Source organism: Sinocyclocheilus grahami, unplaced genomic scaffold (assembly GCF_001515645.1).
Source record: "Sinocyclocheilus grahami isolate Dianchi unplaced genomic scaffold, SAMN03320097.WGS_v1.1 scaffold1158.1, whole genome shotgun sequence".
Lineage (NCBI taxonomy): Eukaryota > Metazoa > Chordata > Actinopteri > Cypriniformes > Cyprinidae > Sinocyclocheilus > Sinocyclocheilus grahami.
The window spans coordinates 332,180-344,970 of NW_015506337.1; the positions used below are offsets into that span (position 1 = coordinate 332,180).

A 12,791-nucleotide genomic window follows, 5' to 3' on the forward strand; every position below is an offset into this window, starting at 1 on the left:
GAGGCCGCTGTAAACTACCTCTGCGGTCGCCTCTCTCCCCAAAAAATGACATGGAATTACATCATGAGCTCGGTGCGAATCTGCATGCGACTTCTGCAACCTCGTTTAGAGTGGAAATGCTTGTGCATCTAGTATCGGTTGAGAGCAGATCTAAATGATCAAAAATAAAAACAAACTACCATCTGTCTGAGCTACAAAATTATTGTGCATGAAAACACTGTAAAGCAATTATTCCATTATGTATTATGCATGCACAATTTAACATTTTAAAACTTAATCTATATTAGAAAGGAAATGTTTTTTTGTTATTTGTGCAGTTCAAAGAATATTTTATCACCAGCATGAAGTATTAGACTCAGAACTTATATTATTTTATCTCTTTTATGCTTATATTACTCTGAATTCCATTTAACACATCAAGTTCACAGCGTCACAGTTTCATTAATTGCAACATTTTTGTTGTTTGAGTTTTATTTTTTGAACATGGAGGCATCATTAAATATCTCAAAAGTTATTCTTTTTTAAAAAGCACAATTGTTTTTATTATTTGTACAATGATTTACCACCAGCATGAAGGATTAGACTGAAATCTTAAATGATCACTTTCATATTTCTATTGCAGTTTATTCTGTCTAATTTGTCAAATTCACATCGTCACAGTTTCATTAAATTCTAAATTTTATTTGAATTTTTTTTAATATGGCACCATTAAATATCTTATTCTATTTTATAAAGTACATTTTTTATTATTATTATTCTTTGTACAATTTTTTACCACCAGCATGAAGGATTAGACTCAAATCTTACATTATTTGTTCCCTTTTATGTTTATATTGCACTGTATTCCATCTAATACATCAAGTTCACAGCGTCACAGTTTCTTAAAACGCCAAATTTTGTTATTTGAGTTTTATTTTTGAACATGGAGGCATCTATGATCTACACAAATGACAAACACCCGAGATCAACTTTTCAGATTCTAGTTTTAAGATTTTTTAATGTTCCTATTTATTTACAATGATTGTTTTACATGCATCTTGTTCCTTATAATACATATTATCATTTGTATGCATATTATTTTATTTCAGTCCAAAATGATAAAAATGTCAGATAATCAGACCTGTTAAATTTGTTGCATTATATGTAATATTTTGTTCTTTCTATAGTGTAATATAGTTTTCAGATTTCATACTGCAGTAAGTGAGGAAGCATTTGTTCTTGCACAACACCTTTGTGCCAATGTTTGGCAGCAGACATTTATAAATTACTTGAAACAAGTGGCCAAAAGAAGAAAAAAAAAGAGTTGATAACACTATTTGCATGATTTATTTGTAATGTTATCTGGTCATGCATCATTCTGAAGGACTGTCCTGTAAAAACATATTAGAAGTGCAAATGCATTTGATTTACTCTATCATTATGACCTTTGGTAATTATCATGTCGAAATATTAAAAAAAAAAAAGTTCCCTCATTGCAAGTATCAGCATGTCTATAGAAATAATTTCTCACAGATGTCTGTTTTTCAGTGTCATTGCTCATATATTTCCAGTACAGAGGATGCACTTTTACACACATGAGGGAGGAAAAATAATCTTTTGTGTGTTGAAGCAACACAGAGGATATTTGGGTCATGGGCGGAAACTTCTATTATCATGGCTGGAGTGTTTAGTGAGGCTGAAAAGGATCAAATCGCTAAAAATCAATGAGCGCTTTAAAAGACACAGTGAATCTGAGTGTGTTGAGCAATCGTCCATAGGTTCAATTCCTCAAAGGATTGTTAGGTTGGATAAATGTGGCTTTTTCCTTGTCTGCCATCTGATACTATCACTGTAGTGTGAAATACACCCATGCTGGAGAAAAATCCCCTTTTGACCTCCGCCTGTAATAGTGTGTTGGTTTCTGAACTTCATTTAATGGATATTGTGTTTTGGAAATGTGACATTTGGAGCCTTTTTACATAAACGGAGTGATCCAGTGGTCAACTTTGACAAGTTGTGTGCTCTTTTACCAACCCGACAAAATTGAAACATTGGTTTTTCATGCACTGGACAATTTTGAGATTTTGGGCTGTTCGGCTTTGCATAACATGTCATTTCAGACTAGTGGAAAGAAAAAAAATACACATTTAAGTGTTTATTTTATTGCACTTTATCTCTTGGCGTCTGTAGATGTCAATACGTATCTTTAAAGGCCAGGAGTTTTTTTCTCCACTTCAGCCGCACTTACCAGACGTAAGAGTTTTACTTCTATCTGTATTTTGAAGGTTTTTATCATTGCACTTTATATATTTGTCTTTTTCAATTATAATACATATTTCAAAGGTCGTTTCTCGAAATGATTTTTTCCCTCCACTTCAGCAGCACTTACACACACCAACATGTACAGTTTTATTCCTATCTATATTCTGAGTGGCTTGTCCATATATCATTCACTTGATTTTATATGACATGTTATTCCTAAAAATGTGGTGCAAATGCATTTTTCCTGTCTATTGACGGTATTTTCTGATTTATGGAGTGATAAAAAGAAATCCAAAATCCTCTCTGTAAAAAACTTTAATATATCAATAAAATTAAACAAGAATTTTGAACCTGACATTATCCAATGTTCAGATTTATCTTCCGGAACTATATGCAATTTAGTGCATATTTAATTAGATAATGCCTCGTTTGTTTATTTAAGCATACCATTTCAGGAAACTTGTAATGTAATCGATTAACTGGGGAAGTGTGGTGATATCTTTTAGTGAAATTTTTCATCCTATATTCACCTGTGGTGCCTTGCCTTAATGGAGAGCAAATACAACTTGCCACATTATATGCCACCTGATGATAGTTTCAAGATAATCTCAGAAATCTTGGCAGAATACCTCAACATCTCAACGCTTACCTCGTGTCAGTGATTTGTGACGCGCCATGAACTTTCTGCCAAAAAAGAGGCACCTTTTGTTTCGGCAAATGAACAAATTTCGTCATTCTTCCATTCGTCAAAAGAGTTTCTCATGCGGTTGTTTGAATAGTTGCATCTCTACCTTTCCCACTGGATCTCCTTTCCAGAAAAGAAAAAGCATATCTATTCAAAAGCCATTTAGTTCATTCCTTTCTTGGCCTGTAAACGCATTCATCAATTGTTCTGCTTTGTAGATGGTTTTTCTAATGCTAATCTGCCGTGTTAAATATCTTTTTGTTCCCCTTTCACCGTTTTGTCATTCAGTTTATCCAGTTTTGGTCACCCATTTTATTTATTTATGCGCCTGGCTCCATTCATGCGCTCATGTATTTTTTATTATGTTGTTTCACTGTCATCCAGTGTCAACTCACTCTATTCAATGTAGGCTACTTGAAGGACTCGGAGGGACAAAGCGTGTACACATTGCAGCGCTATTCACCCCGGCCAGCTGGATTGCCTGAAAAAAAAGGGTGGAAGAAAAAAAAACCTTGTGAAAAGAAATCCTCAACAATGAACACAGAAGAAGTGCACAATGCTAACAGTTTTCCAAATACCACTGATTGCTTTAACCACAATGAAGGAAAGCAGGCGCTTTTTGCTGAGCTCCACTTCAACAAACAACAGGCTCACAAAGGCCTCCCAACTCATGTTTTGTTCCGAGACAAAACCTCCTCGACTGTCTAAATGCTCCTACTGAAGGGAGACAAAGTTCTTTCAGTTAGTGCCCCCTTTTTTAAAACGGAGGGAGAAAAGAGAGCTGAGAAAAAAAGGAAAATGGTCTGGTGATGTGTGCTCTTTTGTGGAGCGGACCACCTTTTCAGGCATTTTGCTGTGCAAACTATGGGCTTAAACGCAGAGCTTTAATAACATACAGCCCGATTCAGAGGCGAACCTGTAAAAAATAGCTTTTTCAGATCATTTACAAGATGCATATGCGGTGACATCAAAATTAATTTTGAGATATTAACTGAATCAACCCGTCTACTTTAGGTTGCACCAGCAAATGTCATTTTAAAGGTCAGTGCAAGTCGAAACAAATCAGGACATTTTCACCTGTTTGCAGTGTGAAATTAAACACAGTGTTAATATACTATTAAAAGTAAATAAATTATTAAATGGAAACATGTTTTTAAAAATATGAAATACTTAGGTTAGGTGCATTGAAAGGCAAATCTTAAAGACATGTTTTTCAGAGTTGCATACAATAAAAAAATATTGTGCAAAAGGTCAAAAATAAAGGAATAAATAGAGACATGTTTAAAACATGAAATATCTATTTAGGTTGCATTGAAATGTAAATCTTTAAGACAAATTCTTCATTAATTTGGGAAAAGCGTGGCATTTAATCAACAAAAGCAACATGCAAAAGGTCATCAGGAAGCTGCTCCGAAATTAAAAAAGGATAATTCTTGATTCATAACGTCCTGTAAATAATGTGCATAGCATGTTAAAAACAATTCTTAAATATATACTTTGCAATAACTATATTGCACTGAAATGCAAATCTTTCGAATTCTTAATTAGTTTGGGAAAGAGTGTGAGTTGCAAGCAAAAAATAACGTGCAAAAGGTCATCAAGAAGGTGCGTTAAAAAGGATAATTCTTGAAAACGTGCCTGTCCTGTGCATATAACCCCCTGATTTGTTGGCTCGTCTGGTTCATAACAAGTGAAAAAGGTCACTTTTCCAAAGCGAAGCAGGAAGCTCCGTGGAGAGCAGTGATCGCGGTGTGACAATAGAGAATACAGGCCAGAGAAAAGATTCAATTAACCGTGGCGGAGGTAATTATCCCTGGACAGTTCAAATTAGTTTTGCATAATTGGTCCGAGCCATATGAATTAACTTCTTAATGTAATCTAAGAGGGCAGTTTACATCAAGAACGACCCGGCACGCAGCACATTGGGAAGATAGGCGTAAATTATACTTTTTTTTTTTGGAACAATTCTATCCAGTTTGAATGATGTAGCTATATGTGTGTTAGACGTATAATTAATTACAAATGGTGAGTATACAAAATATTAAATGGACAGAGTGTTTCCATACTTAATGAAATAGCTCTATTTCATTAAAAGATGCAAAGAAAAGTCTGTCCGAAAGGCCTAAACGGTTTCGTTTTTCTGCGTAAAAGTAAACTCCTCAGCTTTATCTTCCATCTTCCTTCCTATTCATGATCTGAGTTGTGATCATTCAGGATTTTGGCTCGTGATTACAAAGACCTGCTTGAGATTTCTGAGTAATTCTATTCAAAGCCCGAACAAAAGCGTGCTTTAGAGGATACTTTACACTTCACCTGCTCCGACCAAGTAAAGGCATCCAAGATACAAATCTTTTAAGAACTACAGAGCAATTTCCTTTTTTCCGCATACGCTTTATTATATCCCCCTTGTCCAATAAATGAACGCTAGGCATTTTAAGTACATATAAGTGGAATTATGCAAAACATAGAACATACAATTTCACTTCGAGTTAGTAAAAAACGGACTGACTTTCTTATACGTGAACGCATCTGACAGTCGTCTGATGTAGAATATGTCGACGGACCAGCACCCATAGAAATTTCAGGAACTTGGGCATGTTGTTTCTTTTCAATAAATTACACTTATAAGTGCTCATGGTCTCCCTTTGTGCAAATATCAAAGGACACGGATCGTGTCCCACGATCAACAAATAGGGCAGTTTCACTGACTGAACAATAAATATTACATACATCCATGGACACCTGATTTCTAGTCCATCAGCTCCTGCATTTGGAGCACTAACCAGATATGATTTAATAAATCTATACACATTTACAGCAACATGACTGATTTGAAGAAGAAGAAGAAAACTGCGTGGGAATTAACCAAATCTGATTTTCATAATAAAACAATTTTTTTTTTTTTTTTTCCAATATAGCTCAAATGCGACCACTTTAACAGCACTGACCGGTTTTCTCTGCAATAGCGTCACATGGTAAGTTACAGAGTCAACAGGTTAGTCTGACGCGGTAGAATTATTCACATTGATAAGGGCACATACTATATTCGCTCGAGCCGTTCAGCACATTGTCGTTTCCCATTAATATCCTGAACAGAACGTCAGAGAGTTGTACCTTACATCAAGGCATTAATCATGATACAAACACATGTGATATCTGATATGACGATCGTGGCATCACATGTTCATGCTCCACCTGTATTGCGTTTATTTCACATTTAGAAACTTTTTCAGAGTCTCATAACGCCGCCGCGTACGCGGGATACGGTTCAAGCTGTGGTTTGCCCATTCCAGGTAGTAAAATGTAGGCAAGGGGTGGCTGGAGCCCCGCAGACGGCCACGCCGCGCAGTTACACGGGATCATGTAGCCCGGGTTACCCGGCGATGGATGGGAATGCGTGTGGGTATGTGCGCCCGCTCCGGAGAAAGCCGTCGCCGCTGTTGGGTAACCCAACGGTGAGGCGTATGGGAAAGACGGTGGAGAAAGCTCTGTCATTTTTGAGCCGAGGTCAAAAAAAGAATAGGGGTTGGTAGACATGGAAGGGTTGAAGAACACCCTGGCCGCGGCTGCCGCCGCCGCCGCCGCTACCTTGTCGTGGTTGCTCATTAACGACTCGGAAAGCGCTCCAATCGGTAAACCGCCCACTTTCATCGCCTCGTGCTCGCCCAAATTATACGCCATCGGGAACGCGAATTTGTCTTTCTTCATTAAAGTCTTGGGCTTTCGCCTGGGTCTGTATTTGTAGTCAGGGTGTTCCTTCATGTGCATCGCCCGCAGTCGCTTCGCTTCGTCGATGAACGGCCGCTTTTCGGACTCCGTCAGAAGTTTCCACTCCGCTCCGAGCCGCTTGCTGATCTCGGAATTGTGCATTTTCGGGTTCTCTTGGGCCATTTTCCGCCGCTGCGCTCGGGACCACACCATGAACGCGTTCATAGGACGCTTCACGTGATCCATGGGCTTGGACATGCTGTGCAAGCGTTCGCTTCACCTGCTCAGGTAAAACTCCGCCGGCAGGACTGTCGCTTCGTCCGAGATTTGCGCGACGCCGTGTAAAGGTCTCCAAGCTTGCTTCAGGCTCACTGCGACATTCCGCCGCGAAAACAAGTCCAAGCGTAATTCTTCTTAAACTTTCACGAAAGCAATGTTCTCAGATGCATCGTGAGTAGGCTATATCCTCAAAAAGTCGCAGATGAAGTCGAAGGGATAAACAAGAAGCCGTCTTCCTCCTTAGCTCTGCTCGCTTGTTGTTTTCCTCCTCAGGAAAGCAACCGCAGCTGATAACTTCAATCGAGTGACTGTCAACCGAGGGTTGCAACATGTGAAGTAAGGAGCGCGCTGGCAGGTACTGAAAGGGCCTTCGGCGCATGCGCACTGCGGCTGTCAGACCTCGGGCGCTCCAAAATCCCACCCAGCGCGAGGACGAGAGTGAAATGATAAACTCACTTTGCTCAGAGTGCAAAGCAGCCGTGCATCGTGTGTGTGTGTGTGTTCTCGCTTAAGCGTTCAAGACACAGTATATGAGTGTAGCCTACTTTAATAATAGCCTACTCAACATAAACGTGCGCTAATGTTCGCGTTTAAAGTAGGCTACATTTCGCCGGGAATTTTAGTAGTGCAATCAGTTGGGGTTCGTCTCTCACGACCCGAATTGTAAATTCTAGAGTATTTAAAAAAACAAAAAAACATCATGCAAATCTTATCATATCAGAATTATTTATGTTGTGTTTAGTTCCTGAAAGTTCGAGAACTTTACTGTCAATATTGAGTCACCTTTAGTAGGTGTATCCTATAATAAATCACTTTTTATTTATATTTTGTCTTCATATACTTGATCAAGCTGCGTTCCATTCGCACAGAATGAAATTGAATGAATGAATGCCTTTTATTGCCATTATACCATGTACAATGAAATTAGAGTAGCTTGCCTTTAATATATATCACATAATACACATAAGTACTGTATGCACTAAGACTTACATTCAACATAAGAAAATAAAGAGTTATATTGCACAATAATATTGTATTGCACCAAATAGGCATACTAATATACTCTACTGTTTCATATAATACATAAGAAAAAGTTATTGAACGTACAGTACACTCTAAAAAATGCTGGGTTGTTTCAACCCAACCTTGGGTCAAATATGGACTAACCCAACTATTGGGTTACATTTTTACATTACATTTTTAACCCAAAAGTTGGGTTAGTCCATATTTGACCCAAGGTTGGGTTGAAACAACCCAGCATTTTTTAGAGTGTAGGCTATATCACAAAATTAAATTACAAAAATATAATCTGTCTTGACCAAAGGGAACGCAAGTCTTCTTTAATTTATCGATTTATCGGAACTAAAGCACGCACGTATTAATAAGCTAGATAACGCGTAACGGTGTTTATCGCACTCAGAGAACTTTTTCACTTTTTCTGCTTCGCTTCTTTCTCTCCGACTTCAAAGGATTTTCTGAAGGCAGCGCATCGTGACCCGAAAATGAGCTCGATGAATATTTCACTGTGCAATTACAGATATCTCAGAGAGTCCTTGTGTAAATTGTATGTTTAAGTGGATTCTGCGCGCACCTTCTCTGTTGTTCCCTATTATTAAAATGATACCTAAAATGACAGCTTTTAACAAGTGGGAAAAATCATTTAATTGCAGAAACTTGCATTGCAAATGTCGCCAGCCCTTTCCCCCCTAGCTCTTAATATCAATGCATACGTTTGTATTTAAAATTGAAAATTAGCATGCATGCATGCCAGTTTTATTATAATTATGCATGTGTTTATTATTATTATTATTATCCAAATCGAAAGTCAAAGCGTCTAATGCATTCGAAGAGATCGGCACATAATCCGGTTTTATCAGAGATGATGAAAACATGCTTAATAATCATACATTTTAAAGAGGCAGAGCCTTGTAAGGGAGCAAAGACGATGCAGATAAGAAAAAAATCATTCATATTTATCGTGAAGAAGGTCATCTGTGTATTGAAAGACAAGCAGCGCTAAATGCTGAGCAGCTATGAGTGTTTGAAATCTATTGTTCGCCATAAGCCTGGTTTCCTCTCCATTATTCGGCCAAACGTGGCTTCTGAAATTTAATTACGCCTATCGAATGAGATTAATGTTGTACTATTATGGCGTTCTGCCCTCGGCCTTCATATGCATGTCTTTTGTTCAGGCGGGGTACAGTGAAGATAAGATGATGATGATGATGATGATGAGTGTCAGAGCAGATGATTGACAGCAGCTCTGACGTGTCCAGCTCTGTCCTGTTCTCTTCTCTGGGTAGTTTATGTTTCAGATGCTTCAGGCGACAGCAAAAATATCATGTGAGCGGCCAAGACGTTCTTTTAAACCCTTCAAACAGTCGATGATTAAGAAGAAGAAAAAAATTGAATCAATGCATAAACACCGCAGCCTCTGCTTTGATACCAACACATATTTAAGCAATACACACACATTTCATTAGCAAGTACCAAAAATGATTTTAATTTTGATTATTAATTATATAAATTATATGCTTTTTTTAATCTCAGGTACTGTGTAGGTGGTCTGTTGACTGATATATAACAGAATTAATTTATAAATTATATATTATTCTAAATGTTTGTAGATATTATATTGCTTATAAATGTACATTTTTATTAAGGTTTATTGTACGTGTGTGTGTGTGTGTGTGTACCTGGTATTTATCACGTTATGGGGACCAAATGGACATTTTTGAGGTCCCCATGAGGAAACAAGCTTATAAATCATATAGAATGAGTTTTTTTTGAGAAAGTAAAAATGCAGAAAGTCTCCTGTGAGGGGTAGGTTTAGGGGTAGGGTTGGTGTAGGGCAATAGAATATACAGTTTGTACAGTATAAAAACCATTACGCCTATGGGATGTCCCCATAAAACATGGAAACACAACATATGTATGTGTGTGTGTGTGTGTGTGTGTGTGTGTAAACGTGATGAATGAATGTGTGAATGAATTTGAATAACAAATTGTATACATTTAAATATGTATACATATAGAAAGATACATTTTATATTGTTTATAAATATTTAATTTTTATTCATGTTTATTGTGTGTGTGTGTGTGTGTAGGCCTACACACACACACACACACACACACTCACACACACACACACACACACACTCATACACACACACACACACACACTCATACACACACACACACACACACATTGACATTTCAAGGTTCAGCTTATAAATAGTTTTTACACATTCCTTTACTGTAATGTAATGTAAATAATTAAAAGTACATAAAAGAGGAGTGTGCAAAGTCAGTTTGAGAAACTTGAGGAACAGCCGAACCTTTTTCGTTTGAGTTTTTGACCGTGAGTTTTACATGAACTCCATGTGAACTTGAATCAGACTTTAGCGTGTCTCAAACAGCAGAGGAAGCGATTCACAGGAAGGAAACTGCTTTCGTAAAGAGATGGGCATTTCTTTGTAGAAGTTGTACACTTTGCTTATCATGTCATCTCTCAGTGACACAGGACTGCAATAGAGCCCTTCAAACTAAAACTGGGGTGTGGAGACGCTTTCTCACTGATGAAAGAGTCGTCATTACAGGGAGGCTGGAGAATATAAGTGACTCTTATCAGATGCTCTATCATATATACTCCCTTCCTCTAGTTTGAGATGTTTAACTGCATGGCCTAAATGAGCCAACAGATCCACTGCATGGTAGAAAACAAACAAGTTTTTTAAATTGTTATTGTATTTTTTTGGACTTCATGCTTTTTTAGGTGAATGGGTCCATAAAAGTCCCTAAAATAGGGCAACATTTACTGTGTTAATATGATTTTCTTTTTTTTTGTACTTGTATTTTGAATTGTGCATTGCGTGCTGTGTTTTAAAGGAAATGTAATTTTCTGGCAGAAAATAACCAGTATTTTTTCCATTTTCCTTCAGATTTCTCACTCTGATGAAGTTTAAAGAGAAGATTATGCATAAAGTCGGCTTAAGATTCAACTTTATAGCATAATATTTCAGCAGCAGTCCTTAAAGTATAACCAGTTGTGTTTAATTTCTACTTGAAAGTTGATTTTTACTAATGCAGATGTACGCGGGATACGGTTCAAGCTGTGGTTTGCCCATTCCAGGTAGTAAAATGTAGGCAAGGGGTGGCTGGAGCCCCGCAGACGGCCACGCCGCGCAGTTACACGGGATCATGTAGCCCGGGTTACCCGGCGATGGATGGGAATGCGTGTGGGTATGTGCGCCCGCTCCGGAGAAAGCCGTCGCCGCTGTTGGGTAACCCAACGGTGAGGCGTATGGGAAAGACGGTGGAGAAAGTTCTGTCATTTTTGAGCCGAGGTCAAAAAACGAATAAGGGTTTGTAGACATGGAAGGGTTGAAGAACACCCTGGCCGCGGCTGCCGCCGCCGCCGCCGCTACCTTGTCGTGGTTGCTCATTAACGACTCGGAAAGCGCTCCAATCGGTAAACCGCCCACTTTCATCGCCTCGTGCTCGCCCAAATTATACGCCATCGGGAACGCGAATTTGTCTTTCTTCATTAAAGTCTTGGGCTTTCGCCTGGGTCTGTATTTGTAGTCAGGGTGTTCCTTCATGTGCATCGCCCGCAGTCGCTTCGCTTCGTCGATGAACGGCCGCTTTTCGGACTCCGTCAGAAGTTTCCACTCCGCTCCGAGCCGCTTGCTGATCTCGGAATTGTGCATTTTCGGGTTCTCTTGGGCCATTTTCCGCCGCTGCGCTCGGGACCACACCATGAACGCGTTCATAGGACGCTTCACGTGATCCATGGGCTTGGACATGCTGTGCAAGCGTTCGCTTCACCTGCTCAGGTAAAACTCCGCCGGCAGGACTGTCGCTTCGTCCGAGATTTGCGCGACGCCGTGTAAAGGTCTCCAAGCTTGCTTCAGGCTCACTGCGACATTCCGCCGCGAAAACAAGTCCAAGCGTAATTCTTCTTAAACTTTCACGAAAGCAATGTTCTCAGATGCATCGTGAGTAGGCTATATCCTCAAAAAGTCGCAGATGAAGTCGAAGGGATAAACAAGAAGCCGTCTTCCTCCTTAGCTCTGCTCGCTTGTTGTTTTCCTCCTCAGGAAAGCAACCGCAGCTGATAACTTCAATCGAGTGACTGTCAACCGAGGGTTGCAACATGTGAAGTAAGGAGCGCGCTGGCAGGTACTGAAAGGGCCTTCGGCGCATGCGCACTGCGGCTGTCAGACCTCGGGCGCTCCAAAATCCCACCCAGCGCGAGGACGAGAGTGAAATGATAAACTCACTTTGCTCAGAGTGCAAAGCAGCCGTGCATCGTGTGTGTGTGTGTGTTCTCGCTTAAGCGTTCAAGACACAGTATATGAGTGTAGCCTACTTTAATAATAGCCTACTCAACATAAACGTGCGCTAATGTTCGCGTTTAAAGTAGGCTACATTTCGCCGGGAATTTTAGTAGTGCGATCAGTTGGGGTTCGTCTCTCACGACCCGAATTGTAAATTCTAGAGTATTTAAAGAACAAACAAACATCATGCAAATCGTATCATATCAGAATTATTTATGTTGTGTTTAGTTCCTGAAAGTTCGAGAACTTTACTATCAATATTGAGTCACCTTTAGTAGGTGTATCCTATAATAAATCACTTTTTATTTATATTTTGTCTTCATATACTTGATCAAGCTGCGTTCCATTCGCACAGAATGAAATTGAATGAATGAATGCCTTTTATTGCCATTATACCATGTACAATGAAATTAGAGTAGCTTGCCTTTAATATATATCACATAATACACATAAGTACTGTATGCACTAAGACTTACATTCAACATAAGAAAATAAAGAGTTATATTGCACAATAATATTGTATTGCACCAAATAGGCAT

At 38.9% G+C, this 12,791-nt stretch overlaps 2 protein-coding genes across 2 annotated transcripts; both read right to left on the reverse strand.

Moving 5' to 3' along the window:
- Positions 1–5,312: 5,312 nt before the first annotated feature.
- Positions 5,313–7,227, reverse strand: LOC107567426 (transcription factor Sox-21-B). The gene has a single exon (XM_016253104.1). The coding sequence runs from the start codon at positions 6,890–6,892 to the stop codon at positions 6,164–6,166; it is 729 nt and encodes a 242-aa protein (XP_016108590.1). The 5' UTR covers positions 6,893–7,227; the 3' UTR covers positions 5,313–6,163.
- A 3,738-nt stretch (positions 7,228–10,965) lies between these two features.
- LOC107567422 (transcription factor Sox-21-B-like) lies at positions 10,966–12,053 on the reverse strand. Its single transcript, XM_016253099.1, has one exon. It carries the CDS (start codon positions 11,716–11,718, stop codon positions 10,966–10,968), a length of 753 nt encoding a protein of 250 aa, XP_016108585.1. The 5' UTR covers positions 11,719–12,053.
- Positions 12,054–12,791: the final 738 nt, after the last annotated feature.